Source organism: Capra hircus, chromosome 4 (genome assembly GCF_001704415.2).
Source record: "Capra hircus breed San Clemente chromosome 4, ASM170441v1, whole genome shotgun sequence".
Classification (NCBI taxonomy): domain Eukaryota; kingdom Metazoa; phylum Chordata; class Mammalia; order Artiodactyla; family Bovidae; genus Capra; species Capra hircus.
This window is the reverse complement of record NC_030811.1, coordinates 76,837,379-76,863,298: the sequence shown is the minus strand read 5'-3', so window position 1 is coordinate 76,863,298 and position 25,920 is coordinate 76,837,379. Positions and strand designations below refer to the sequence as shown.

General features: G+C 37.9%; 1 protein-coding gene across 2 annotated transcripts in view; it reads right to left on the bottom strand.

The window, feature by feature from the left end:
* PHTF2 (putative homeodomain transcription factor 2) overlaps window positions 1–25,920 on the bottom strand; it is a 134,981-nt gene that overhangs the window by 88,242 nt on the left and 20,819 nt on the right. For both annotated transcript variants that reach the window (XM_018047272.1, XM_018047274.1), the window contains exon 2: window positions 1,771–1,850. In XM_018047272.1, the coding sequence (XP_017902761.1) occupies window positions 1,771–1,815 (45 nt within the window). In that variant the 5' untranslated portion in view covers window positions 1,816–1,850. The remainder of the gene's footprint in view (window positions 1–1,770; window positions 1,851–25,920) is intronic.

Below are 25,920 nucleotides of genomic sequence, written 5' to 3'. Positions count from 1 at the left end.
ATAAAACAATCAAGCAAATCAAATCTGGTTAATGGTTCTGGTGATTATGATGTGGTTACGATTGTTAGATATAATTTGTTGTATCTATTAGGGTTGCTCTGGAGAATTTTTTGGTTGCACATATCCCAAGCTTTTGGAGAAGGAAATGGCAATCCACTTTCCAGTGTTCTTGCCTGGAGAGTTCCACTGAACAGAGGAGCCTGGTGGGCTGTGGTCCATGGGGTCGCAAAGAGTCGGACACAACTGAGCGACTAACACACATCCAAAGCTGTTAGACCCTCAGATAAGAAGGGTGTTACTGTGCTTACTGAATGTGAATATAATATTTCAAACTCTCTGATCTTAAAAGAGGTCAGTTAAGCTAATACCTTCTATAAATGATCTTTAGTGAAGTTTGAAATGTTTGCACATAAAAAGTTAGATTGACAAGCATTTCTCTCATAAGTAGAAATTAACAGAAAAGCTTTCGAAGATCTATCTGCAAAAACAATTAGTTTTCTTTAATTCAGCTTTCTTTAAGTTTACTGGAAATTTAAAAGTAACTTTAACACTAATATAGAAACATAAAAGACTGAACAGTGTGATCAACACCAATACTTCCAACTCACTGCTGCTGCTGCTGCTAAGTCGCTTCAGTCGTATCCGACTCTGTGAGACCCCAGAGACGGCAGCCCATCAGGCTCCCCGACCCTGGGATTCTACAGGCAAGAACAATGGAGTGGGTTGCCATTTCCTTCTCCAATGCATGAAAGTGAAAAGTGAAAGTGAAGTTGCTCAGTCGTGCCCGACTCTTAGCGACCCCATGGACTGCAGCCCACCAGGCTCCTCCGTCCATGGGATTTTCCAGGCAAGAGTACTGGAGTGGGGTGCCACTGCCTTCTCCATCCAACTCACTACTTCATGAGAAAAATGTGATACTGAATTATCTGTGGTATGTTCTACCCAGAAAGAAATAACATATTCAAAGACAGACTGTATTCTTAGGTTTGTCTAATCTTTAGTGTGCTAATTACCATTTATTTACTACTAAATTTTTAAATTGCCTGATTTTCCCATACAAAGGAAAAGCTTTAAATACCTAATTATCCTTTGTTAATAGGGACCTAATGAATAAGGCATAAAAATGTTTTAAACGTGAAAACAAACACAATTCACTACAGAAGTTAAAAATCTAAGATATCACATATAACAACAATACATTTTAAAGAGTATAAACAACACTCTTTAGGAGTAAACAGGAGTATATTAAAAAAAAAGGCACTGGAACTTATACTTTGTAAAGGAAACATTAAATTGGTAAAGCTTATTTTGAAACATATAGCATGACAGAGCTAGTTAAGTAGTTATGACAACTATTCCTAAAATGTCAAATAAACATTTTAATATTTCAGTTTGGAAAATACAGTCTCCAAAGGTTTATTTTACTGAAAAGATTCAGCTGTTGAATTGTAGCTTACAAGAAAGAGATTAAAACTATAGTTACCCTTGTAAAATAGTTATAAAATTATAACAGCTTTGTTAACCTACCTCTTCTCGAAATTAATGCAAGAAAAAATGTAATGCTTTCATAAAATGTGAACTGGAATCCTGGAAATGTGGTTTATAACTGAAAATAATCTAGATACTCTGACAATGTGGAGTAAAAATTAGAGAAAAATATTTTTAAGCATCACCTTTCTTATTTTAGGTAATATCTGACACAAATTCATCAAATTTTTAAAATATACATAAAAAATATTTAAAAAGTAAAAGCTCTGGTTGTCAACTTACCTTCTTTTGATACCACACAATAGCATCTGTGACTTTGGACGCCATTTATTCCACTGAAATCACACATTCGTCATTTTAGGCTGTGCAAGAGAGAGAAAAACAAAGGACTTCTTGACTTCCACCCTCTAAAAGGAGACTGAACAACATGCATACATAGCACTCTGGTTACTTGCAGAGCAAGGGGTGTATGACTATACTTAAATTACACCCTTCCTCATTACTATTTTAGCAACAGGTTCTCTTAGGTAAACAAAAAATCAGTTGCCATAATAAAAGAAGGATCTTTCTACATGAATAGAACATTTAAAATTTCTTATAAAATAGCTGAATTTTTAAATAAGTCATTTAAATAAATTTCAGAATTTTCAGGGTATACAAGAAATTTTTCATTTATAAATTCACATATGATAGGAATCAATCCATTAACTCAGTAACAGATCAGTTGTGTTTTAGCTTCTATCTAGGAACTAGCATCAATTACTGCTGCTAATGGATAGCTTGACAAGAGATGCCAAAATTTATAATCACATTTAATTTTCCCTGGTACTTGGTAAGACAAAGTTGAACTGAGATCAAATAGCTGGAGAAACTTAATTAATGTATGTTAAATGCTAAGCAAATATTAGAGTTAATTACACACGAATAACTAATATTAAGGACTTTTCAGGTATCAGTTTGCTAATATTTAAAAATTCATCACAGACAATTTTATAACCATCTTCTAGATACTAAACTTAATGGTTCCTTACCCCTAGAGAAAACTAATTCCAGATTGATTCCAGTAACCTCTGAAATAGTTTACTAGTTTTTAATACCATACTGGCACAAGAGGGTACCTCCGGCAGGTGTTAAGGACAAGCCTCAACAGGTTCAAATGCAGATACTGGCCCCAGAATTCATTTTACAAATTGGGATCATCCAAGGCCAAACAGGATCTCAAGGAAATTCTGAGAGTGGAGAGCACCCTCCTCAGCCAATCCTGGCACATGCAGATTTGCAAGGGCCAAGTTCACCCAGAGGAAACAAAATACCAGAGGTTTTTATACTCCATTTTTAGGAGGGCATAATGATTCAAATATAATGACAATAATTACTGGCAAGTTCAAATAATCAGATCAACTTCTAAAATTTAAGGCAGAATTTACTTACTGCCTGTATTTTTTTTAACGTTTACTGAAATATAGTTGATTTATGATGTTGTGACCGCCTATATTTATGATAGTGTTAGAGACCAGATTACTTATTACCTTTCCTAAGATACTGATTATATCTTTAATTGATCAAATTCAAGTAAACCATGTTGTGAAAACCTCATAAATTCCCACATATCATGAAAAGAGGAGTACAGAGTCAAAAGACAAGGATTCAAATGGCTCCACAAGCTAATACGTAATATTGAAGAGATCATTCACCTCTGTGACCTAGTTTCTTATATTTATAAAATAGGAACAACTGTACCTATCTATCCTCTATAAGATTCTTGTGACTAATAAATAATACAATAACATAAAATGCTTTCCAACGTCTAATACATATAGATGCTCAATTATAATTATATTCTCAATTTTATATTTTAAAGTTCCCCAATTCAGTAATTAGGGAGTATTAATAGTTCATTTTTTTAAACATTGCAATCAGTTTAAAGAAGGAAAACAAAGTTCAATCATTTTTTATTGACATTTAAAATAAAATTCTTGCCTGGGAAATCCCATGGACAGAGAAGCCTGGCAGGCTATAAGTCCACAGGGTTCCAAAACAGTCAGACACAACTGAGCAACTAAACACCACCACCACCTAATTATCTTAAGACTGCAATGTCAATTCTCAACTATATACACACCAATTATTTAGAGACTTCAAAGTTCACATCCTCTGAACTTCCTCAGTCAAATGTGACTACCTTCATTTCTCTTACCAAGGTTTTGGGAGGAAGCTTGTCCTTACCAACTTAAAATCTCCCCTTTGTTTTTTCCTGGAGGCCTCTGGGAATATTTCATTAACTGTAAACAGATTTTGTCCTAGAGGTTTTCCCTTGATTCTGTCAGTAGACTATTCATTAAAACATTACACAGTCATTGTAACTGTTAAGACATGTGTATGTTTTCCAAACTGGTTTAACTCTCCTTTTCCCCGGCTTCTGTCCCCACCTTACCAAATGCAAATTACAAAATATTCTACAGAATGTATGACAGTATCAATTTTCCACTTTACTGTCCTTTAATCTCACCCAATCTTTACTGATGAAAATTCCACATTATCTACCAAAGTAAAAATCCTTTTTCCTAATGTCCCCCCTGTGTAAATAACATGCATTTCATATACAAAATGTGAAAGAATTTTTTTACTCAATCTACTAAATATGAGATATTTAATACATTTAAAGAATATTTAAATTGTCACATATAAACAGTTTTGTTTTGTTTTTAAGAAAAAATGCTTCAATGCAAGTTAGGAAAACAGTACCTGGTTCAAATAAAATTATGTGAAAAGCATTTTTTAATATGCTTTGGTTTATACTATGCTATCCTTGGAAATAAATTTCAAAAATCAACTATAACATTACCCTAGGTAAATAAAATGTTCTAAATATTTTAGTTATATTCATATGGACCTACAGAAATAAACTTTCAATTTTATTAAAAAAAACAAACAAACAAACGAAACACCACCCTTCTTCATGTAAAGGTAAGTTCTGGTCCGCAAACTCATTTAACAGTTTCTCCACTGTGTCAACAATCTTTCAGTGACACTGAGTGGCTCATATCTATTTTTAAAACAGGTTTTACAGCATGCTAAGATGCATTCCTGAATCAGACATCTGACAAAGCATAAAGACACATTTAAGTCAACAAGCGATTTCATTAATAATGAAGACTGTTTATAAAGCTTTTCCAACTACTTTAATTCTGACTGTCCAGGAAGAGATCTCTTTTATCATGATAGTTCATGCTAAATAACTTTATATGCTAAATTATGACACTAAGTTTAATTTACAGAAAAAAAGTAGAATATTATACTTACTGAGTACCTTAAACACAGGATTCTAAGAGGATTTTAACTTCTGATCAAATGACCTGATAGAAGGTATTAAGATATAAAAATAATCCAATTGTGAAAATAGAGCTAACCATAGGCATAACATTCAAATATTGCCACAGGCAGTTACCCTGAGCTAATTCTCTCCTTGAAGCTGCTTTAGTCACCATACCTTGTCAAAGCATTTTTACTATGTCAAAGTTATGACCAACCTAGACAGCTTATTAAAAATCAGAGACATTACTTTACTAACAAAGGTCCATCTAGTCAAAGCTATGGTTTTTCCAGTAGTCATGTATGGATGTGAGAGCTGGACTATAAAGAGAGCTGAGCACCGAAGAATTGATGCTTTTGAACTGTGGTGTTGGAGAAGGCTCTTGAGAGTCCCTTGGACTGCAAGGAGATCCAACCAGTCCATCCTAAAGGAAATCAGTCCTGAATATTCATTGGAAGGACTGATGCTGAACCTGCAACTCCAATACTTTGGCCACCTGATACGAAGAACTGACTCATTTGAAAAGACCCTGATGCTGGGAAACACCGAAGGTGGGAGGAGAAGGGGACAACAGAGAATGAGATGGTTGGATGGCATCACCGACTCAATGGACATGAGTTTGAGTAAACTCCAGGAGTTGGTGATGGACAGGGAGGACTGGCGTGCTGCAGCCCATGGGGTCGCAGAGTCAGACACAACTGTGCGACTCAACTGAACTGATGTCAAAGTCTACACAAATGCATTACTAATGTAATCCTTTAGTAACACACTACAAAATATTATCTAAATCAATGATACATATTTGAGTCCTCGTTGTTATGGTATTCAACAACCAAGCATCACTCCCCACTGCACTTAGAACTGTATTTAGACCCTCTGAAATCTCACACTACCCTACTTACCCAACATTATTGCTTACCATCTTCTCACACGTTTCAATCATACCATACTTCCTCCACTTTTCTACCTCTCTGCCAAAATTAACACTTCTTCTCTTTCCAAACAAGGATTTCAAGAAGGCCTTCTAAATTCCTCTTTCTCTACAAGTTTCTCCCAAATTCCTCCATTTTAAATATTTCTCATCCTGTTCTGTATTCCCATCACACTTAATATGTTCTGTTTTGTATAGACTTTTGTATACTTGTCTGTACACGCCCCTACCACTATCCGCAGTTTTATTTCTTAGCCACTGAACCACCAGTCCCCCATAAGTTCTTTAAAAGCAATCCAATGTGTTTATAACCTCTGAACTCTCCCATACCTTTTTATATATAATAAACACAAATGTTTACAAATCAGATTAAACAGATGCCAACCAAAGTACAATCACAAATGAATGAATTTAAGGGCCTGTTGACTTTAAAAAAAAAGGAACAACACAAGAGTTGTCAGTTAAGTTTTATTTGGGTAAAATGAGGACTACAACCTGAAAGACAGCCTTTCAGGCAGCTCTGAAGAGGTAGGGGGCAAGGTTGGTATGTATGTGATTTTAGTGAAAGGGGGATATGAGTAGTTAGTCACACATTTTGGCAGAAGGCTGCTGCTGGTCACAAGAAGGCTGTTGCTAGTCACAAGGAGCATAGATGTCTCCATTAATGATTTTTTCCAGATGTGAGAATATACAAGAAATTGGGCTCATAAAATCTTCTCCAAGTATCTAACTATCTGAAGGCCTGTACTGCCAGTTTTTCCAAGAGCACAGAGTGCCTCATTCCAGATCCCCGCCCTGAATTCCTCTCAGGGTGTGTTGAAGGTCAGTGGCTAACGACTTCATTCTTGTAGTGTCAGATGGAGAGGGACAATTTTTAGTAGACAGGCCAAAATTAAAAACTCTACCTGTCAAACTCCTGTACTACCTCAACATGAATATAAACAGAGAAACATTTTTCCTAATAGTAAAAGGTACAAAACTATAGTGAAGTATAATTAATATAGTTGGTTTATTAGCTGACATATCAACCAACAAATATATAATGATTTGCAAACCTATGAAGTACAATGCTATAGTTAAATATAACCCAGCTGCATCCTCCAAGGCTAAAATAAGTACTTTTTAGACTTCAGAAACTAGGAACAAGGCAGTTTTCTCTTTAAAAACAAACAAACAAACAAACAAACAAACACTAATGGCACAAACCAAATTTTTCCATACTGATACTGAACTTAGGAAAAAGTGAAATTCTGGTAGAAGGAATGTGGTATGGACAGAAGGAAAACTTCCAAGAGTTTCAGGGTGGCTATGTTCTAATCATGTGACCTACAGATTGCTCCAGTTTCTTGAAAGCTTACAAAATAATTCATCTGGAACAGACTTTATTTCATGGAGATGTTGTGAAGAATAAACATCACAAACTATATGTTTAAAATTGTTTTCAATCTTAGGATAGAAAAAACAAATGCAAAAAGAGGTCTAAAAGGTACACACTCTCTATTATACCAGTTCATAAAAGGAGTATTTGAAATTTTTATTTTCATTCATGGAAACACCACATAGTCCACGTTTTGGGGGCTAGTGGATAACACCTAAGTTAAGAAAAATTAGTCTTTTCCAGCAAATCTGGAAGACCCAGCAGTGGCCACAGGACGGGAAAAAGTCAGTCCTCATCCCAGTTCCCAAGAAGGGCAGTATCAAAGAATGCTCAAGCCACCAGACAGTTGCACTCATCTCCTATGCTAGTAAGGTCATGCTTAAAATCTTGCATGCTAGGCTTCAGCATTACAAGAACCAAGAACTTCCAAACGACCAAGTTGGGTTTAGAAAAGGCAGAGGAACCAGATATCAAATCAAATTGCCAATATTCGCTGAATCATAGAGAAAGCAACGGAATTTCAGAAAACCATCTACCTCTGTTTCATCAGTTACACTAAAACCTTTGACTGTATTAATCATAACAAACTGTAGAAAGCTCTTAAAGAGATGGGAATACCAGACCACCTTACCTGACTCTGAGAAACCTGTATGTGGGTCAAGGAGCAACAATTAGAACCCTGTATGGAACAACTAACTGGTTCAGGATTGAGAAAGGAATACGACAGGGTTGTCTGCCTGTCACCCTGTTTATTTAACTTACACGCTGAGTATATCTTGAGAAAGGTCAGTTTGGATGAGTTACAAGCTGGAATCATGATAGGTGGGAGAAACAACAACCACCTCAGATATGCAGATGATACCATTCTAGGCAAAAAGCAAAGAGGAACTAAAGAACCTCTTGGTGAGGGTGAAGGAGGAGAGTGGAAAAGCTGGCTTAAAACTCAACATTCAACAAACGAAGACAGCATCCAGCCCCATTACATAATGGCAAACAGAAAACGAAAAGGCAAAAGCAGTGACAGATTTCCTCTTCTTAGGCTTCAAAATCACTGCAAATGGTGACTGCAGCCATGAAATCAGAAGACAACTGCTTCTTGGCAGGAAAGCTATGACAAACTGAGACAGTGTGTTGAAAAGCAAAGACATCACTTTGCTGACAAAAGTCCATATAGTCAAGGCTATGGTCTTTCCAGTGGCCACATATAGTTGTGAGACCTGGACCATAAAGAAGGAAGGCAGAGCGCCAAAGAATTGATGCCTTCAAACTGTGGTGCTGGAGAGACTCCTGAGAGTTCCTTGGAGAGCAAGGAAATCAAATCAGTCAATCTTAAAGGAAATAAACCCTGAATACTCACTGGAAGGACTGATGCTGAAGCTGAAGCACCAATATTTTGGTCCCCTGATGTGAACAGCCAACTCATTGGAAAAGTCCCTGATGCTGGGAGAGATTGAGAGCAGGAGAAGGGGACATCCAAGGATGAGATGGCTGGATGGCATCACTGATGCAATGAACACGAACTTGGGGCAAACTCTGGGAGATGGTGAGTGACAGGGAGGACTGGCATCTGCGGTTCTTGGGGTTGCAAAAAGTCGGACAAAACTGGGTGACCGAACAACTTTTCTCTAAATCTATATTTACAAAAACATGCTGCACCATTGTGAAATCTAAGAGAATCCCTAGAGGTATAATCTTAATACCCAGAATACCGTCTGTAGAACTTTCTGATGTGTACAACCAACCCACCCTGTATATCCTTTAAAGTAGCTTCTTAACTTTAGCACATACCTATGAAATCTCTACTGATAGCATTCCTTTGGGCTTTCTTTTCTTTTAAATACTTAGGAGGTCCTTTGAATACTCATTTGACAGTGTACTGGGTAAGTGATTTTCATTTTTAACTGTTGTGCCATTTGGAGAAGTCAACAATGAAATATGATCTAAATAGTTTAACTTCCTCATTCACTCAAAAGAAATTTTTTTACATCAACTGTTCAGACTTCATTCAAATATGAATATGCTATTAGAGGTGTCTACTAAAATATTAACTAAGTTAGTGTTCCAGGTACTCCATTATCAAAATGATAATGCATGAAATGATAATCCAACATTTTAAGGATTTAATAGAACTTAAAAAAGTATTTAGAGATCAAAAATTACTCACTAAAAATACCATGAATAAAATCTGAAAAACACTACGTGAGAGATGTTTCAGCCAGTACCTGACTGACTAAACACTAATATTGCACTGTTGCAGGAACTAAGGACATAAGAGTAAACAAAAACCAAGGTCCCTGCCATGAAAGAAATTAGAACACAAAGAGAGAAGATAAATTAATAGCAGGACAAGGTAAATTAACATCAAGATAATTTTGTGTTGAGGCGGTACTATGAAGGAAATAAACAGGGAGATATAGTTGGGATGGAGTGCAGCACTTTTGGAAAAGATGGCCAAAGTCCCCTCTGAGACGACATGTTAATTGAGATCTGAAGGATGAGGACAAGGGAGGACATCTTGAGCAGAGGGAACAGTAGGAAGCACAAAGACCCTCGGGTAGGAACGGGCTTAGAGTTTTTCAGAAGCAGAAAGGAGGCCTGTGTGACACAAGCATAATGGACACAGATGACAGCGGCTCTGTGAAATATGAGAGGGAGATAGGAGCCTTTTCACAGGGTCTCAGACCCCACAGCAAATAACCTTATTATAAAGACAGGAAGCCACTGAAGCGACTTCAGCAAAGCAGTGATAATCTGACTTGCAAAGACCACTCTGAGAGCTGTGAAGAGAAAAGACTGGACTGAAGAACTCAGAGTGCAAACAGCAAGGCTACTTAAAAAAGTCAATCTCACACAGAACCTGACAGTACGCTGGGGTCAGATGGAAGGAACAGAGATGGCAATGGGTGTGCAGTTTTTAATTTTATTTATAAGTAAAATCAACAAAATCTTGGAACGGACTAGTTTGGGGCAGAATGGAGGGAAGGATAGGGAGAGAAATCTAAATTTTTGGTTTGAACCATTTTTCTGAGATGGACTCCCATTAAAAAAAAAGGTTTACGAGAATAATACAAACAATTTGATTCAGGCTTGTTAAGGTGACATTACCTACTAGACAGAAAAATACAAGATGTCCAACAAGGAGTTAGATCCTTGAGTCTGAGCTCAAAATAAAGATGAGGGATAGAAATATGGGTATAAAAGTCACGAATACACAGCCAACATTTAAAATCGGGGTGCAAGGGGGCGGGTCTTCCCTGGTGGCTCAGTGGTAAAGAATCCACCTGCCAATACAAGAGACATGGGTTCAGTCCCTGGTCCAGGAAGATCCCACATGCCTCAGGGCAACTAAGCCCGTGCTCCACAAACTACTGGGAAGAGGTGCCCTAGAGCCTGGGCTCCACAGAGAGAGAAGCTACTGCAATGAGAAGCCCACATACCCCAAGTGGAGAGCAGCCCCTGCTCACCCCGAGAGGAAGGCCCCTGCAGCAACAAAGACCTAGTGCAACCAAAAATAAAGCAGCAGAAAAAAGAACATAAAAAATAAAAAGATGCACCTGACGGAAAAAACAAAAAGAAGCTTTAGCAATATTGGGGGAAAAAAACAAACTCAGAGGTAGGCTATACAGGTTTAGGTCAAAACTAAACAAAATTTAACACCTGTGCCTTTCAGAGATGATGTCAATAAAATCATGTGACTGCCATATCAACTAAGATTATAATTAGAGAAGGAAAGGGCTGAACCCTTTCCTGAACTTGAGGTTCAGCCTCAAGTCTACTACTATTCAGAGAAGCGAAAAAAGAGGGGCCAAGAGAGGAGGGTCTTTTACAGAAGAGTAGGCCGCTAAGAGATCAATGGGTTAAACAAAACAGAAAGTTTGAAAAGAAAGTGAAGTCGCTCAGTCGTGTCCAACTCTTTGCGACCCCATGGACAGTAGCTTACCAGGCTCAGCGATCCATGGGATTTTCCAGGCAAGAATACTGGAGTGGGCTGCCATTTCCTTCTCCAGGGGATCTTCCCAACCCAGGGATCGAACCCAGGTCTCCTGTGTTGCAGACAGACGATTTAGGAGCAATTGAAATGGAGTGGAAAAGACAGAAGTCAAGGTCAAATGAGAAGAATGGTTGATAAAGAAGAGAATGTCTGTTTAAAAAAATAAAAATCACCAGAGACTGCTAGTTGACTCTCATTATTCCACCTTCCTCTTCCTTTTGCAAAATTTTGCTGAGCACATTACTGCCCAAGATAAAGACCTTTCCTAAGCCAGGTGTGGCTATGACTATGTTCTGGTCCAGACACAAGAGGTGTTAGGTACAACTTCCAAGTTAAGCCCCTTAAAGAAAGCTCAGTTGGAGAAAATCCTTTGTTCTTTTCGCCCTTTCTATTTCCTCCACCTTGGAATGCTGTTCTAATGGCCGAAGTTACAGCAGGCACCATGGATAGTGACCTTGAGACAGAAGCTAGGTATATTCATGACAGGAAGGAACCTAGGTTGCCTAGTAAAACCACCATACTAATTCTGGACTGCCTTCCTCCATACTTTTTGTATCCAAAATTATAAATCCTTACAGCTTTAGCAACTATTATTAGCAGCCAAACCAAATCTAATACTTTTGTATATAATAGTTTTGATACACAATAATTTTTTTTGGAGGGGGGGCATCAATACTTCCTAAATGTTGTTGGCTTGTCTTTTGGAACTGTATGTATATAACTGAGAAGTCTGCAGTCAGCTAGATACCTGCCTCCCACTTCCCCATGTAAGTCAGATTTTCATTTTGGCCAGGATTCCAAAATAATTCTCTGCTTATTTCTGAAGTTAAGAACTACAATGGTGTAGTCATTTTTTCACTGTTTCATGAAATTTTTCCTGCTGTTTAGAGTCTTTCAGCCTGCAAGTGTTACTTTTTAATGTCATACATTTTTTTCCTTTTTTTCCTTAAATCTTTTTCTGTTCCGTTTGTTGGAGTTTCTATTTTGGGAATACAAGTTATGCTAATGTAGGATAGTCCTATTCTTTTTTTCATGGTCTTTTTTTTTTCTTTCCTGTAATGTATTTGTAGAGTTTGGTTCAGTTCATCCACTCAGTCGTGTCCGACTCTTTGCGACCCCATGAATTGCAGCACGCCAGGCCTCCCTGTCTATCACCATCTCCCGGAGTTCACTCAAACTCACATCCATCGAGTCAGTGATGCCATCCAGCCATCTCATCCTCTGTTGCCCCCTTCTCCTCATGCCCTCAATCCCTCCCAGCATCAGAGTCTTTTCCAATGAGTCAACTCTTCACATGAGGTGGCCAAAGTACTGGAGTTTCAGCTTTAGCATCACTCCTTCCAAAGAAATCCCAGGGCTGATCGCCTTCAGAATGGATTGGTTGGATCTCCTTGCAGTCCAAGGGACTCTCAAGGGTTTTCTCCAACACCACAGTTCAAAAGCATCAATTCTTCAGCCCTCAGCTTTCTTCACAGTCTAACTTTCACATCCATACATGACCACTGGAAAAACCATAGCCTTGACTAGATGGACCTTTGTGGGCAAAGTAATGTCTCTGCTTTTGAATATGCTATCTAGGTTGGTCATAACTTTCCTTCCAAGGAGTAAGCGTCTTTTAATTTCATGGCTGCAGTCACCATCTGCAGTGATTTTGGAGCCCAAAATAATCAAGTCTGACACTGTTTCCACTGTTTCCCCATCTATTTCCCATGGAGTGACGGGACCAGATGCCATGATCTTCATTTTCTGAATGTTGAACTTTAAGCCAACTTTTTCACTCTCCTCTTTCACTTTCATCAAGAGGCTTTTTAGCTCCTCTTCACTTTCTGCCATAAGTGTGATGTCATCTGCATATCTGAGGTTATTGATATTTCTCCCGGCAATCTTGATCCCAGCTTGTGCTTCTTCCAGCCCAGCTTTTCTCATGATGTAATCTGCATGTAAGTTAAATAAGCAAGGAGACAGTATACAGCCTTGATGTACTCCTTTGCCTATTTGGAACCAGTCTGTTGTTCCATGTTCAGTTCTAACTGTTGCTTCCTGGCCCGCATATAGGTTTCTCAAGAGGCAGGTCAGATGTTCTGGTATTCCCTTCTCTTTCAGAATTTTCCACAGTTTATTGTGATCCACACAGTCAAAGGCTTTGGCATAGTCAATAAAGCAGAAACAGATGTTTTTCTGGAACTCTCTTGCTTTTTCCATGATCCAGCGGATGTTGGCAATTTGATCTCTGGTTCCTCTGCCTTTTCTAAATCCAGCTTGAACATTTGCCATGTCATTAAAAAATAAAATCTTGATTATGTTTAACATGGGGAGTGCTACACTGAAGCTCCTACTTATTCTGATATCCAATAGGTTCTCTTTGACTATTTCAACATCCTTCTCACCCAGGACCACTTTTATTTCTGTAGATACATGTTCATGCACACAGTACACACAAACTTCCGTTTGAGAACTGGATAGTACTATTTTAATCTTTTTTCCTATAATCCATCAATGGTCAGGAAAAGTTTAAACTGAGAACAGCCACTGCTGAAAAGTCATTTAGTATCCTCTACCAGGATACATGCCCCATCAGGGGACTATCCTATCTGTCTTCTTGGGTTTTGGTTCTTATCCTTAACCAGAGTACATTTCAGAATTTCAATGGTCCTTGACAATGTGAGGCTCAGAAATAGTATGTGAGGGTCTTTAGGGATTTTTTGTTGACTTTTTGTTCCCTACTCATCCCTTAGATCTGCCTCCCTGAAGAGAATTAGAGAGAATACTTCATGTTTTATAGACCTCATCTTTCCTTAGTCTGGCTTCTTGGATATGGGGCTGGAATTATAAACCTTGACAGATACATCTAGTATTTTCTCCTTCTTTCCTGGTCTCTACTTTCTGAAGTATTTGGTATAAGGTTGCACATACCTCTTTTCCCAGATTCTATTCCATTTTTTTGCCCTCTCTTCTCCCCCTACCCACTTTTTCCTATTTTCACTTGGTTTCAGTGAAGTAAAATTATGTGATTCTATAGTCAAAGCTACGGTTTTTCCAGTAGTCATGTATGGATATGAGAGTTGGACCATACAGAAAGCTGAGCACGGAAGAATTTATGCTTTTGAACTGTGGTGTTGGAAAAGATTCTTGATAATCCCTTGTTCAGCAAGGAGATCAAATCAGTCCATCCTAAAGGAAATCAGTCTTGAATATTCACTGGAAGGACTGATGCTGAAGCTTAAGCTCCAGTATTTGGCCACCTGATACGAAGACCTGACTCAATGGAAAAGAGTCTTTCCCTGATGTTGGGAAAGACTGAAGGCAGGAGGAGAAGGGGACAACAGAGGATGAGACGGTTGGATGGAATCATCGACTCAATGGACGTGGGTTTCAGCAAGCTCCAGGAGTTGGTGATGGACAGGGAAGCCTGGTGTGCTGCAGGCCATGGGGTCCCAAAGAGTCAGACACAACTGAGCAACTGAACTGAACTGACTGAACCTCATTATTACTCACAAATCCCTAAATTTACTTTTTAGTACTTATTTTTTAATGTACTAATGACAATCTTTTAAGTTAATGACTCAACTGAAAAGCAAAATTTAAATATTCTAAAATAGGATGCTAAACTAACAACAGCTGCAATTTTACTTCTGTTATTTCTAACAGAGGGAAGTAAAAGGAAGACATTCAGTTTCAATTCTTTTCATAAAATCAAGATACTAAACAGAAAATACAGGGCCAAGCTTAAGCTTTTCTGTGAATCTGCGACAACTACCTCCAGGGAAAAACAAAACTAAAATGCATTTTCCCTCCTCTGATCTATTATTATTCATTTACTATCTACTCAACTCAGTACTTAAGCAAGGAACCCTAGAATCTTTGTCTCCTTCCCTTTCCCACCACCACCAATTCTATTCCTGGCACATGGGAACCATTAGATAAATATGAAGGAATAAATTAATATAGTCTATCTGTCACATGGGCAAAACATCTCTTATATAACCTGTCCGTGGCCCCACTACCACATGCCTAGTGCACGCTCGTATCATCTATTACCAAGACTACTCTAACGGTCTCTTACTACTTCTTCACTTTCACCATTCATCTCTCTAAAATACTGAGTTTATATTTCTCTTCTTAAAAAATCTCTATTAATTTCCTATTACCTAATAAAAGAGTTGTATCAGCACAGTATACAATAGACCCTTCCTTTACAACCTGATCACAAATTCATTGTTTTTATAACCAGCAGCATCCATCATCTCTACCTTCTTCCACACACTAACTACCCACTCCAATCTGCCATCACCTTACAGTCAAGCCATATGGATTATCAAATGTATTTCCATGCTTGCCTTCTAGTCCTGGTGGTAATTTCTCACTCTAAAATGACTTTTTCCTTGTTTTGACCTATTTGACAAGTTACTTTGGAACTCTTCTAGGACCAGATCATCACAGGAAATTAAATGGTGAATATATAAACAAAGGAGAATATATAAACAATGATGTTCAAATGACTTAATGAAGAACAACATAAGATTTAAATATTTGAAACTACCAGGGGAAAGAATGGTGGGGACTTCTCTGGGTTCCAGTGGTTAAGACTCCATGCTTCCAGTGCGGAGGACGTGAGTCTGATTCCTAGTCTGTGAACTAGGATTCCACATGCCAGCCAGCACAGCCAAAAAAACAAACAAACAAACAAATAAACAAAAAAGAGTGGATGAAACACAAGCATCTAACAACTTCACTCCCTTACAATAAGTAACTGAAACTACAGCAAAAGCATACATTTATAAGGAATGAACTTGGAATTGGTTTTAAGAAAGTAGATGCAGGATTAATGGTGTAGTGGTAAGAATCAAATTGTGTCCCCTGGGTTTTCTCACCCCATAGTTAAAGTGGCCAATTTAAAATTAGGACATGTGGCTTAAAATATAGCAGGTAACTTCTTATGGGACAAGTGAACTATATTTTTTAAATGAACCTATGGTTGGTGATCAAATTATTTCATGTAATAATACCATTATTAATATGTCCAGATCATCAATTCAAGGTTAATGAAAATGAAATTGGAGGGTTTTGCTTCATATTACTACTAACTACCATGCCAACTGACCCAAACTGCCTGAAATTCAGGAATGCAGCACAGCTTAATAGCCACTACACTCATAACATTCTTGTGTCTGAGGGAGATTTCTACATATCAGGAAACCAACGTTCAATTTCTAGCCCATCCAAGTCCATACCACAGAGGAAAGTACTTTCTAACATACTACAACTACCGTTTAAGCAGAACCAACAGCTCGACTATGTATAACTCATTCTTTTCATTGGTCTCTAATCTTTCCAGCTATACAGTACAATGCCTTTTTATATAAAGGATTTGAGCACCAGTGAATCTTGGTATCCCCAGTAAGGAGTCTTGGAACCAATCCTTGCGAGTACCAATGGATGACTATATACACAGAAGGTATGTGCTCAACAAAAGGAAATATTCCATTTCTGTTCCTCCGTTCACAGCAAAATTTTGCTATCTCCTCCAATCTCTCTACTTCCTCTCTTCAATCCAAGCATATCTTTGCTGTCCACACTCCAACGAAAGTTCTCTTTAAGGACACCAATGAATTCAGGTTGCCAAATCCAATGGTCAGGTCTCAGTTCCTCATCTAATCTGCAGTACACAACACAGCTGACTAAGTTCCCTCCAGTCAGAACAGCAGTCACTTACGCTCCAGAAAACCTCTCTCTTGGGTTTGCCCCTAACTTGCTGGCTACTCCTCAGTTTCTTTGCAGACTCCAATCTTCTCCCTTATCTCATTCCTTGACATCTGTCTTCTTCACTCAGTCCCTTGGTAATCACTCAAAATATCTTGGTTTAAATACCATGTGTATGTAATGACTACTATGTATGAAGATTATATCTCTAGTTCATGACCCCATGAATCGCAGCATGCCAGGCCTCCCTGTCCATCACCAACTCCCGGAGTTCACTCAAACCCATGTCCAGCCATGTCATCCCCTGTAATCCTCTTCACCTCCTGCCCTCAATTCCTCCCAGCATGAGGGTCTTCTCCAATGAGTCAACTCTTCACATGAGGTGGCCAAAGTACTGGAGTGTCAGCTTTAGCATCAGTCCTTCCAATGAACACCCAGGACTGATCTCCTTCACAATGGACTGGTTGGACCTCCTTGCAGTCCAAGGGACTCCCAAGACTCTTCTCCAACACCACAGTTCAAAAGCATCAATTCTTCGGCGCTCAGCCTTCTTCACAGTCCAACTCTCACATCCATACATGACTGCTGGAAAAACCATAGCCTTGACTAGACGGACCTTTGTGGGCAAAGTAATGTCTCTGCTTTTGAATATGCTATCTAGGTTGGTCATAACTTTCCTTCCAAGGAGTAAGCGTCTTTTAATTTCATGGCTGCAATCACTATCTGCAGTGATTTGAGAGCCCAAAAAATAAAGTCTGACACTGTTTCCACTGTTTCCCCATCTATTTGCCATGAAGTGATGGGAACAGATGCCATGATCTTCGTTTTCTGAATGTTGAGCTTTAAGCCAACTTTTTCACTCTCCTCTTTCACTTTCATCAAGAGGCTTTTTAGCTCCTCTTCACTTTCTGCCATAAGGGTGGTGTTGCCTGCATATCTGAGGTGACTGATACTTTTCCCGGCAATCTTGATTCCAGCTTGTGCTTCCTCCAGCCCAGCATTTCTCATGATGTACTCTGCATGTAAGTTAAATAAGCAGGTGACAATATACAGCCTTGACGTACTCCTTTTCCTATTTGGAACCAGTCTGTTGTTCCATGTCCAGTTCTAACTGTTGCTTCCTGACCTGTATATAGCATATACAGCATATAGCATAAAGCATCTATTTCTGCTTTATTGACTATGCCAAAGCCTTTGACTGTGTGGATCACAATAAACTGAAAAATTCTGAAAGAGATGGGAATACCAGACCACCTCACCTGCCTCTCTATTCTCAACTATCCCCTAAATCCACTAGATAAGAAAAAGTCAAACAAGTCTCCTTACTTGAGGGCTTCCCAGAGCCTCCTATGCTGCTGTGCACTATAAACATATAAGAGAAAACTATGATCATGTTGTTTCTTACACAGCAGAACCTTTTCTTCATGAGGCACATCATAACACATACAATTACCTAAATATGGCCAATATAATTAACTAACAAGCCACTAAATATGGCATGCTTAGACATCTTCCAAGTACTTCCAACTTCTCATGGTACAAATTAATTATATGAAAATGGGCAAACTTTTCTACCAATTGAAAAGACAGTAACTTAGTTTGAGGATTTCTCAAGGGAATTCACTCTATTAGAAGAGAGTTTGCCTCGAAAATTTCCTTATGTAAAGATAAGTTGGTTGTCTTTCTTAAGTTACACTCACCTGTATTATACTCTACATGAGCACAGAATTTTACCATATCTTCTGGCTTCAAATAAAATAATATAGCAAGTACATGCTGCTGTTAATCTTTCCTTTCTCTAGATTCAATATAGCTGCCTCCTTCAACTGTTCTTCACATAACATGCCTTTCAAACCTCTTTCCATCCAATCATCTTCCTTATCAGATAAGATCTAAATTCCTGGAATCTAGTTGGCCAACAAAACAATCTATTTGTCTGAAGAATGCAAACAACTGTGGATTTATAATGAACATGATCACTTAGTAATACAACCTAAGAGTATACTCACTTTTTAAATTTTTAGCAGCCATGACACTGGTTAACTCAATAATAGTTTCTAAAAGTAAAGCTATGTATCACATACATCCACACACAAACATACTCATATATAATCAATACACTTAGCTATATCCACTAAGAGGGCTTAGATGCAACAATTTCTCAGTAGCAATAAGCATATCTAACAAGTAAATATTTAAATACTATTCTGGAGAAGAAAATGGCAACCCACTCCAATACTCTTGCCTGGAAAATCCCATGGATTGAGGAGCCTGGCAGGCTACAGTCCATGGGGTTGCGAAGAGTCAGACACAACTGAGCGATTTCGCTTTCACTTTTTTCTTCCTACTACAGTAAAGAAACCAAGGCTCCATAGAGAAATGTCTAATTTCAGGGCTGGTATAGAGACACGACAAGGTGATCCTAGAACATCTTGTTGAGTCAGAAATTAAAGTGCTCAATTTGCAATGCCCTCCCACTCTAAAGCCTCGCCCTGCTGCACTGGCCCCTGTGGGCATGCCCATGGAAGCCAGCGCCACAGCTAGCCCTTTGCCCATGTGTACTCCAGGCCAGCTTCAAGAGCAGATGCTGGGGAGAGTAACAAGGTGGGGCTGACACAGTGGGTCCAGAGACCTACCTAGAGGTCTTGGAGGCCCTCCTGGGGAGGAGAAGGTTGGATGTAGCTCACTGTAGGGGCAAGAACACTGACAATGGAAACACCAGGAAGTTTTAAATTTTTTTAATTTTCTTAAAAATTAAAATAAAATTTTTTATATTTTTGTTCTTGTGCTTTTTTATCATTTCACTTTGTTTTTATTTTACCTAATAAACGTTTTAGTTTTCTAATTTTACTTTTTATCCTTCCTTCTTGTTCTGCTCTTTTCTGTTTGTTGTATTTTTTTTTCTTTCATGCCACACCATGCGGCTTGCAGGTCCTTGGTTCATAGGCCAGGGTCAGGTCTGAGACTTTACGGTGGGAGCACTGAGATCAAGCTGCTGGACTAACAGAGAACTTCAGGGCTCAGGCAATATTAACTGGCTTCAGGTAATATTAACTGGTGTGAACTTTCGAAAAGGTCCTCATCTCAGCACCACAACCTGGCTCCACCCAACTGCCGGCAAACTCCAGTCCACTCAACTCCAGTGCTGGATGCCACAGGCCAAACAACCAGTAAGACAGGAGGAACACAGCCCCACGTATCAACAAAAATGACATAACAGAAAATTTGTTGCAGATGAAGAAGCCAAGCAAAAACCTACAAGACCAAACAAATGAAAAAAGAAACAGGTAATCTACCTGAAAAGAACTCAGAGAGAAATGATAGCAAAGATGATTCAAAATCTCACAAAGAGAACAGAGGTATAGATCCAAAAAATACAAGAAATGTTTAACAAGGACTTAGAAGAACTGAAGAACAGTCATAAGAAGCACAATAACTGAAATGAAAAGTAAGAATCAGTAGCAGAATAACTGGGGCAGAAGAACAAATAAGTGAACTAGAAGATACAACGGTGGAAATAACTGCCAAGGAGTAGAATAAAGACAAAAAGAATGAAAAGAAATGAGGACAGTCTCAGAGACCTCAGGTACAACATTAAACGCACCAGCATCCAAATTATAGGGATCCCAGACGAGAAACAGAAAGCAGCTGAGAAAAATTTAAAGAGATAACAGTCAAAAAATTTCCTAACATGGGAAAGAAAACAGCCACCCAGGTCCACGAAGCAGAGTCCCACACAGGATAAACCCAAGGAGAAACACAACAAGACATATATTAATCAAAATAACAAAAGTTAAATTCAAAGAAAAAATATTAAAAGCGGGAAGAGAAAAATAACAAATAATACACCAGGGAAACCCAATAAGGTTATCAGCTGATCTTTCAACAGAAACTCTGCAGGCCAAAAGAGGGTGACAGGATATATTTAAAGTGATGGAAGAGAAGAGCCTACAACAAAGATAACTCTACTCAGCAATGATCTCATTCAGGTTCATCGGAGAAATCAAAAGCTTTACAGAGAGACAAAGCACAGACAAAGCTAAGAATTCAGGACCACCAAATCAGCTTTACAACAAATTTTAAAGGAGCTTCTCTAAGAGGGAAACAAGAGAAGAAAAAGACCTATAGACAACAAACCCAAAATGATTAAGAAAATGTTAGCATATTGATAATAACCTTGAACATAAATGGATTAAATGCTGCCAGAGACACAGACTGGCTGAATGGATACAAAAACAAGATCCTCTCTTGAGACCTACTGACACACACAGGCTGAAAGTAAGGGAGCAGAAAACGACATTCCATGCAAATGCAAATTAAAAGAAAGCCAGAGTATGGATACTTATATCAGACAAAACAGACTTTAAAACAAAGACTGTTACAAGAGACAAAAAAAAAGATACTACATAATGATTAAGGGATCAATCCAAGAAGAAGATACAACAACTATAAATATTTATGCAACCAACAAAGGAAAACCTCAGTACATAAAGCAAACACTAACAGACGTAAAAGGGAAATCAACAGTAACACAGTAACAGTGGGAGATTTTAATACCCTACTTATACCAATGGACAGATCATCCAGATAGAAAATAAGGGAACACAAGCTTTAAATCACACATTAGACCAGATAGACTTAATTGATATTATAGGACATTCTATCCAAAAGCAGCAGAATACACATTCTTCTCAAGTGCACATGGAACATTCTCCAGAATAAATCACATCATGGATCACAAATCAATCTCTGTTAAACTGAAGAAAACTGAAACTGTTTCAAGGATCTTTTTTTGACCACAATGCTATGAGATTAGAAATCAACTATAGGAGAAAAAATATATATATATAAAAAACACAAACACATGAAGGCTAAACAATAAGCTTATAACCACAAGATCACTAAAGAAATCAAAAAAAATATCAGAGAGTACATAGATGCAAATGACAATGAAAACACGATGACCCAAATCCTATGGGAGGCAGCAACAGCGGTTCTTAGAGGGCAAGTCACAGGAATACAATCCTACCTCAAGAAACAAGAAAAGTTTCAAACCTTTTCAAATCTTTACAAATTTCAAAACTTTACAAGTTGCTTTAAAGCAACCAAAGAACGAAGAACAAAGTTAGTAGAAGGAAAGAAATCATAAAAATCAGCAGAAATAAATGAAACAGAAATTAAGAAAACAATACCAAAGAGCAATGAAACTAAAAGTTGGTTCTTTGAGAGACAAAACTGATTCATTTTTTGAGTCAGATTCCTCAATTTAAAAAGAAAAGGCAGGGAGAGGATACAAATCAACATAATTAGAAATGAAAAAGGAGAAATCACAACTGATACAGCAGAAATTCAAAGGATCATAAAAGACTACTATAAGCAACTATATGCTAATAAAATGGATAATTTGGAAGAGAGGGACAAATTCTTAGAAAGGTACAATCTTCTAAAACTGAACAAGGAAGAAATAGAAAGTATGAGCAGACCAATTATAAGTAATGGAATTGAAACTTCCAACAAACAGAAGTCAAGGACCAGAGGGCTTCATGGGTAAATTCTAGTAAACATTTAGCAAAGCACTAACACCTACCCTTCTCAAACTGTTCCCAAAAAACTGCAGAGGAAGGATCACTCCCAAGCTCAATCTGTGAGGCCACCATCACCCGATAGCAAAACCAGACAAAGGATGTCACAAAAAAGAAAATTAAAGACTAGTATCACTGATGAACACAGATACAGAAATCTTCAACAAAATACTAGCAAACAGAATCCAATAGGATTTAATCCACATTAAAAGGATCATACATATTCTATGACCCACCTCCCAGAATATTGGAAATAAAAGCAAAAATAAACAAATGGGATCTAATTAAAAGTAAAAGCTTCTGCACAACAAAGGAAACTATAAGCAAGGTGAAAAGACAGCCTTCTGAATGGGAGAAAATAATAGAAAATGAAACAACTGACAAACAACTAATCTCAAAAATATACAAGCAACTCCTGCAGCTCAATTCCAGAAAAATAAACGACCCAACCAAAAAATGGGCCAAAGAACTAAATAGACATTTCTCCAAAGAAGACATACAGATGGCTAACAAACACATGAAAAGATGCTCAACTTCACTCATTATCAAGAGACATGCAAATCAAAACCACAATGAGGTACCATTTCACGCCAGTCAGAATGGCTGTGATCCAAAAGTCGACAAGCAATCAATGCTGGAGAGGGTGTGGAGAAAAGGGAACCCTCTTCCACTGTTGGTGGGAATGCAAACTAGTACAGCCACTATGGAGAACAGTGTAGAGATTCCTTAAAAAACTGGAAATAGAACTGCCTTATGACCCAGCAATCCCACTGCTGGGCATACACACCGAGGAAACCAGAATTGAAAGAGACACATGTACCCCAAGGTTCATCACAGCACAGTTTATAATAGCCAGGACATGGAAGCAACCTAGATGTCCATCAGCAGATGAATGGATAAGAAAGCTGTGGTACATATATACAATGGAGTATTACTCAACCATTAAAAAGAATACATTTGAATCAGTTCTAATGAGGTGGATGAAACTGCAGCCCATTATACAGAGTGAAGTAAGCCAGAAAGAAAAACACCAATATAGTATACTAACGTATATACATGGAATTTAGAAAAATGGTAATGATAACCCTGTATGCGAGACAGCAAAAGAGACAAAAAAGTATAGAACAGTCTTTTGGGCTCTGTGGGAGAGGGAGAGGGTGGGATGATTTGGGAGAATGGCATTGAAACATGTATAATATCATATATGAAACGAATCGCCAGTCCAGGTTCAATGCATGATACTGGAGGCTTGGGGCTGGTGCACTGGGATGACCCAGAGGGATGGTACGAGGAGGGAGGTGGGAGAAGGGTTCAGGATGGGGAACATGTGTACACCAGTGGCGGATTCATGTTGATGTATGGCAAAACCCATACAATATTGTAAAGTAATTAGCCTCCAATTAAAATAGATAAATTTAAATTTAAAAATAAAAAATAAAAGTTACTGTGTTTTGAAGAAAAACAAATAAAATAATATAAAAGGATCATACACCATGATCAAACTGTGATTTATTCCAAGGATGCAAGTTTTCTTCCATATAGGCAAATTAATCTACATGATACTCCATATTAACAAACTGAAAAATAAAAACCATATGATCATCTCAACAGATGCAGAAAAACCTTTTTATAAAATATGTTTTTTTTTAAATTGAAGTATAGTTGACTGACAATGTTTCAGGTGCACAGCAGGTGATTCAGTTATACAAATACACATACATTATTTTTGAAATTAATTTTCACTATAGTTCCCTATGCTATGCAGTAAACCTTTGTTGCTTGTTGCACCTCTATTTTTAAATTAGAAATCTAGCATTCTATTCACACTAAGTCAAAAAGTAGAATCAAAATGTTCTAATTTTTTAATTTAGGCAAAAAGTAATGTTTTCTAAAATATATAATTACACACACATATATATATTATGTATACAAAAGCTTTTCTACTACACTTGATAAAGGTTTGAGAAAGAACATCAAAAAAAAAAAAGGAGAAGAGATGGAGAAACTAGAGAACATAAACTAAATGAAATGGGAGCACTGAAAATGAAATAGAAAAGTAAGACAAACTAGGTAGAAATAAAAGATCATCATATAGTCCAGCTGTTTTGAAACATGATTGCTGGTTAGAAACATAGCTGGAACATATCAAGATAATTCTGATATGCATCTGGATTTTAAAAAGTGATTACAGGTCTTTCTATTAGATCTTAGTTTTGGTGATACAGAGTACTATTATTTTTCTGTTAACAATGGTATTGAGTAATAGTTACTTAATCACAATAGTAAAAGATGTTTATCAGTTTTCACAATCAATAGCCAGACAAAAATATAAAAGATAGTTACAAATGCAAGCCATAATGAGAACATGATTAACAACAATATAAAAAAATCACATACAATTTGGGGGAGGGGGTCAAGCAGAGTGATGTGGAAGTGGAAGTGCATACATGCACATGTTTTCATCCTCCCAGCCAGTCTGTCTTTTGGTTGGTGCATTTAATCCATTTACATTTAAGAGAATCATTGATATGTATGATCCTATTACCATTCTCTTAACTGTTTTGGGTTTATTTTCTTTAGGTAGGGCTTTTCCTTTTCTTGTTTTCTGTCTAGAGAATTTCCTTTAGCATTTTTTGTAAAGCTAAGGTTCAAAATCACTGCAGACGGTGACTGCAGCCATGAAATTAAAAGACGCTTACTCCTTGGAAGAAAAGTTATGACCAACCTTGATAGCATATTCAAAAGCAGAGACATTACTTTGCCCACAAAGGTCCGTTTAGTCAAGGCTATGGTTTTTCCAGTGGTCATGAATGGATGCGAGAATTGTACTATAAAGAAAGCTGAGTGCCGAGGAATTGATGCTTTTGAACTGTGGTGTTGGAGAAGACTCTTGAGAGTCCCTTGGACTGCAAGGAGATCTAACCAATCCATTTTAAAGGAGATGAGCCCTGGGTATTCTTTGGAAGGACTGATGCTGAAGCTGAAACTCCAGTACTTTGGCCACCTCATGTGAAGAGCTGACTCATTAGAAAAGACTCTGATGCTGGGAGGGATTGGGGGCAGGAGGAAAAGGGGATGACAGAGGATGAGATGGCTGGATGGCATCACTGACTCGATGAACGTGGGTCTGAGTGAACTCCGGGAGTTGGTGATGGACAGGGAGGCCTGGCATGCTGCGATTCATGGGGTCGCAGGGAGTCGGATACGACTGAGCTACTGAACTGAACAGAACTGAAGGTTTGGTGACGCTGAATTCTCTTAACTTTCGCTTGTTTGAAAAACTTTTGTTTTCTCCATCAAATCTTAAGGAGAGTCTTGCTGGGTAGAGTATTCTTGGCTGGTATTCTTAGTATTCTAGGTTATTCCCTTTCACCACTTTAAATATATCCTCCATTCCCTTCTGACTTGTAGAGTTTCTGTTGAGAAATCAGCTGATAGCCTGATGGGAGTTCCTTTGTATGTTATTTGTCATTCTTCCCTTGTTGCTTTTAATATTTTATCTCTCTCTTTAGTTTTTGTCAGTTTGATTACCATGTG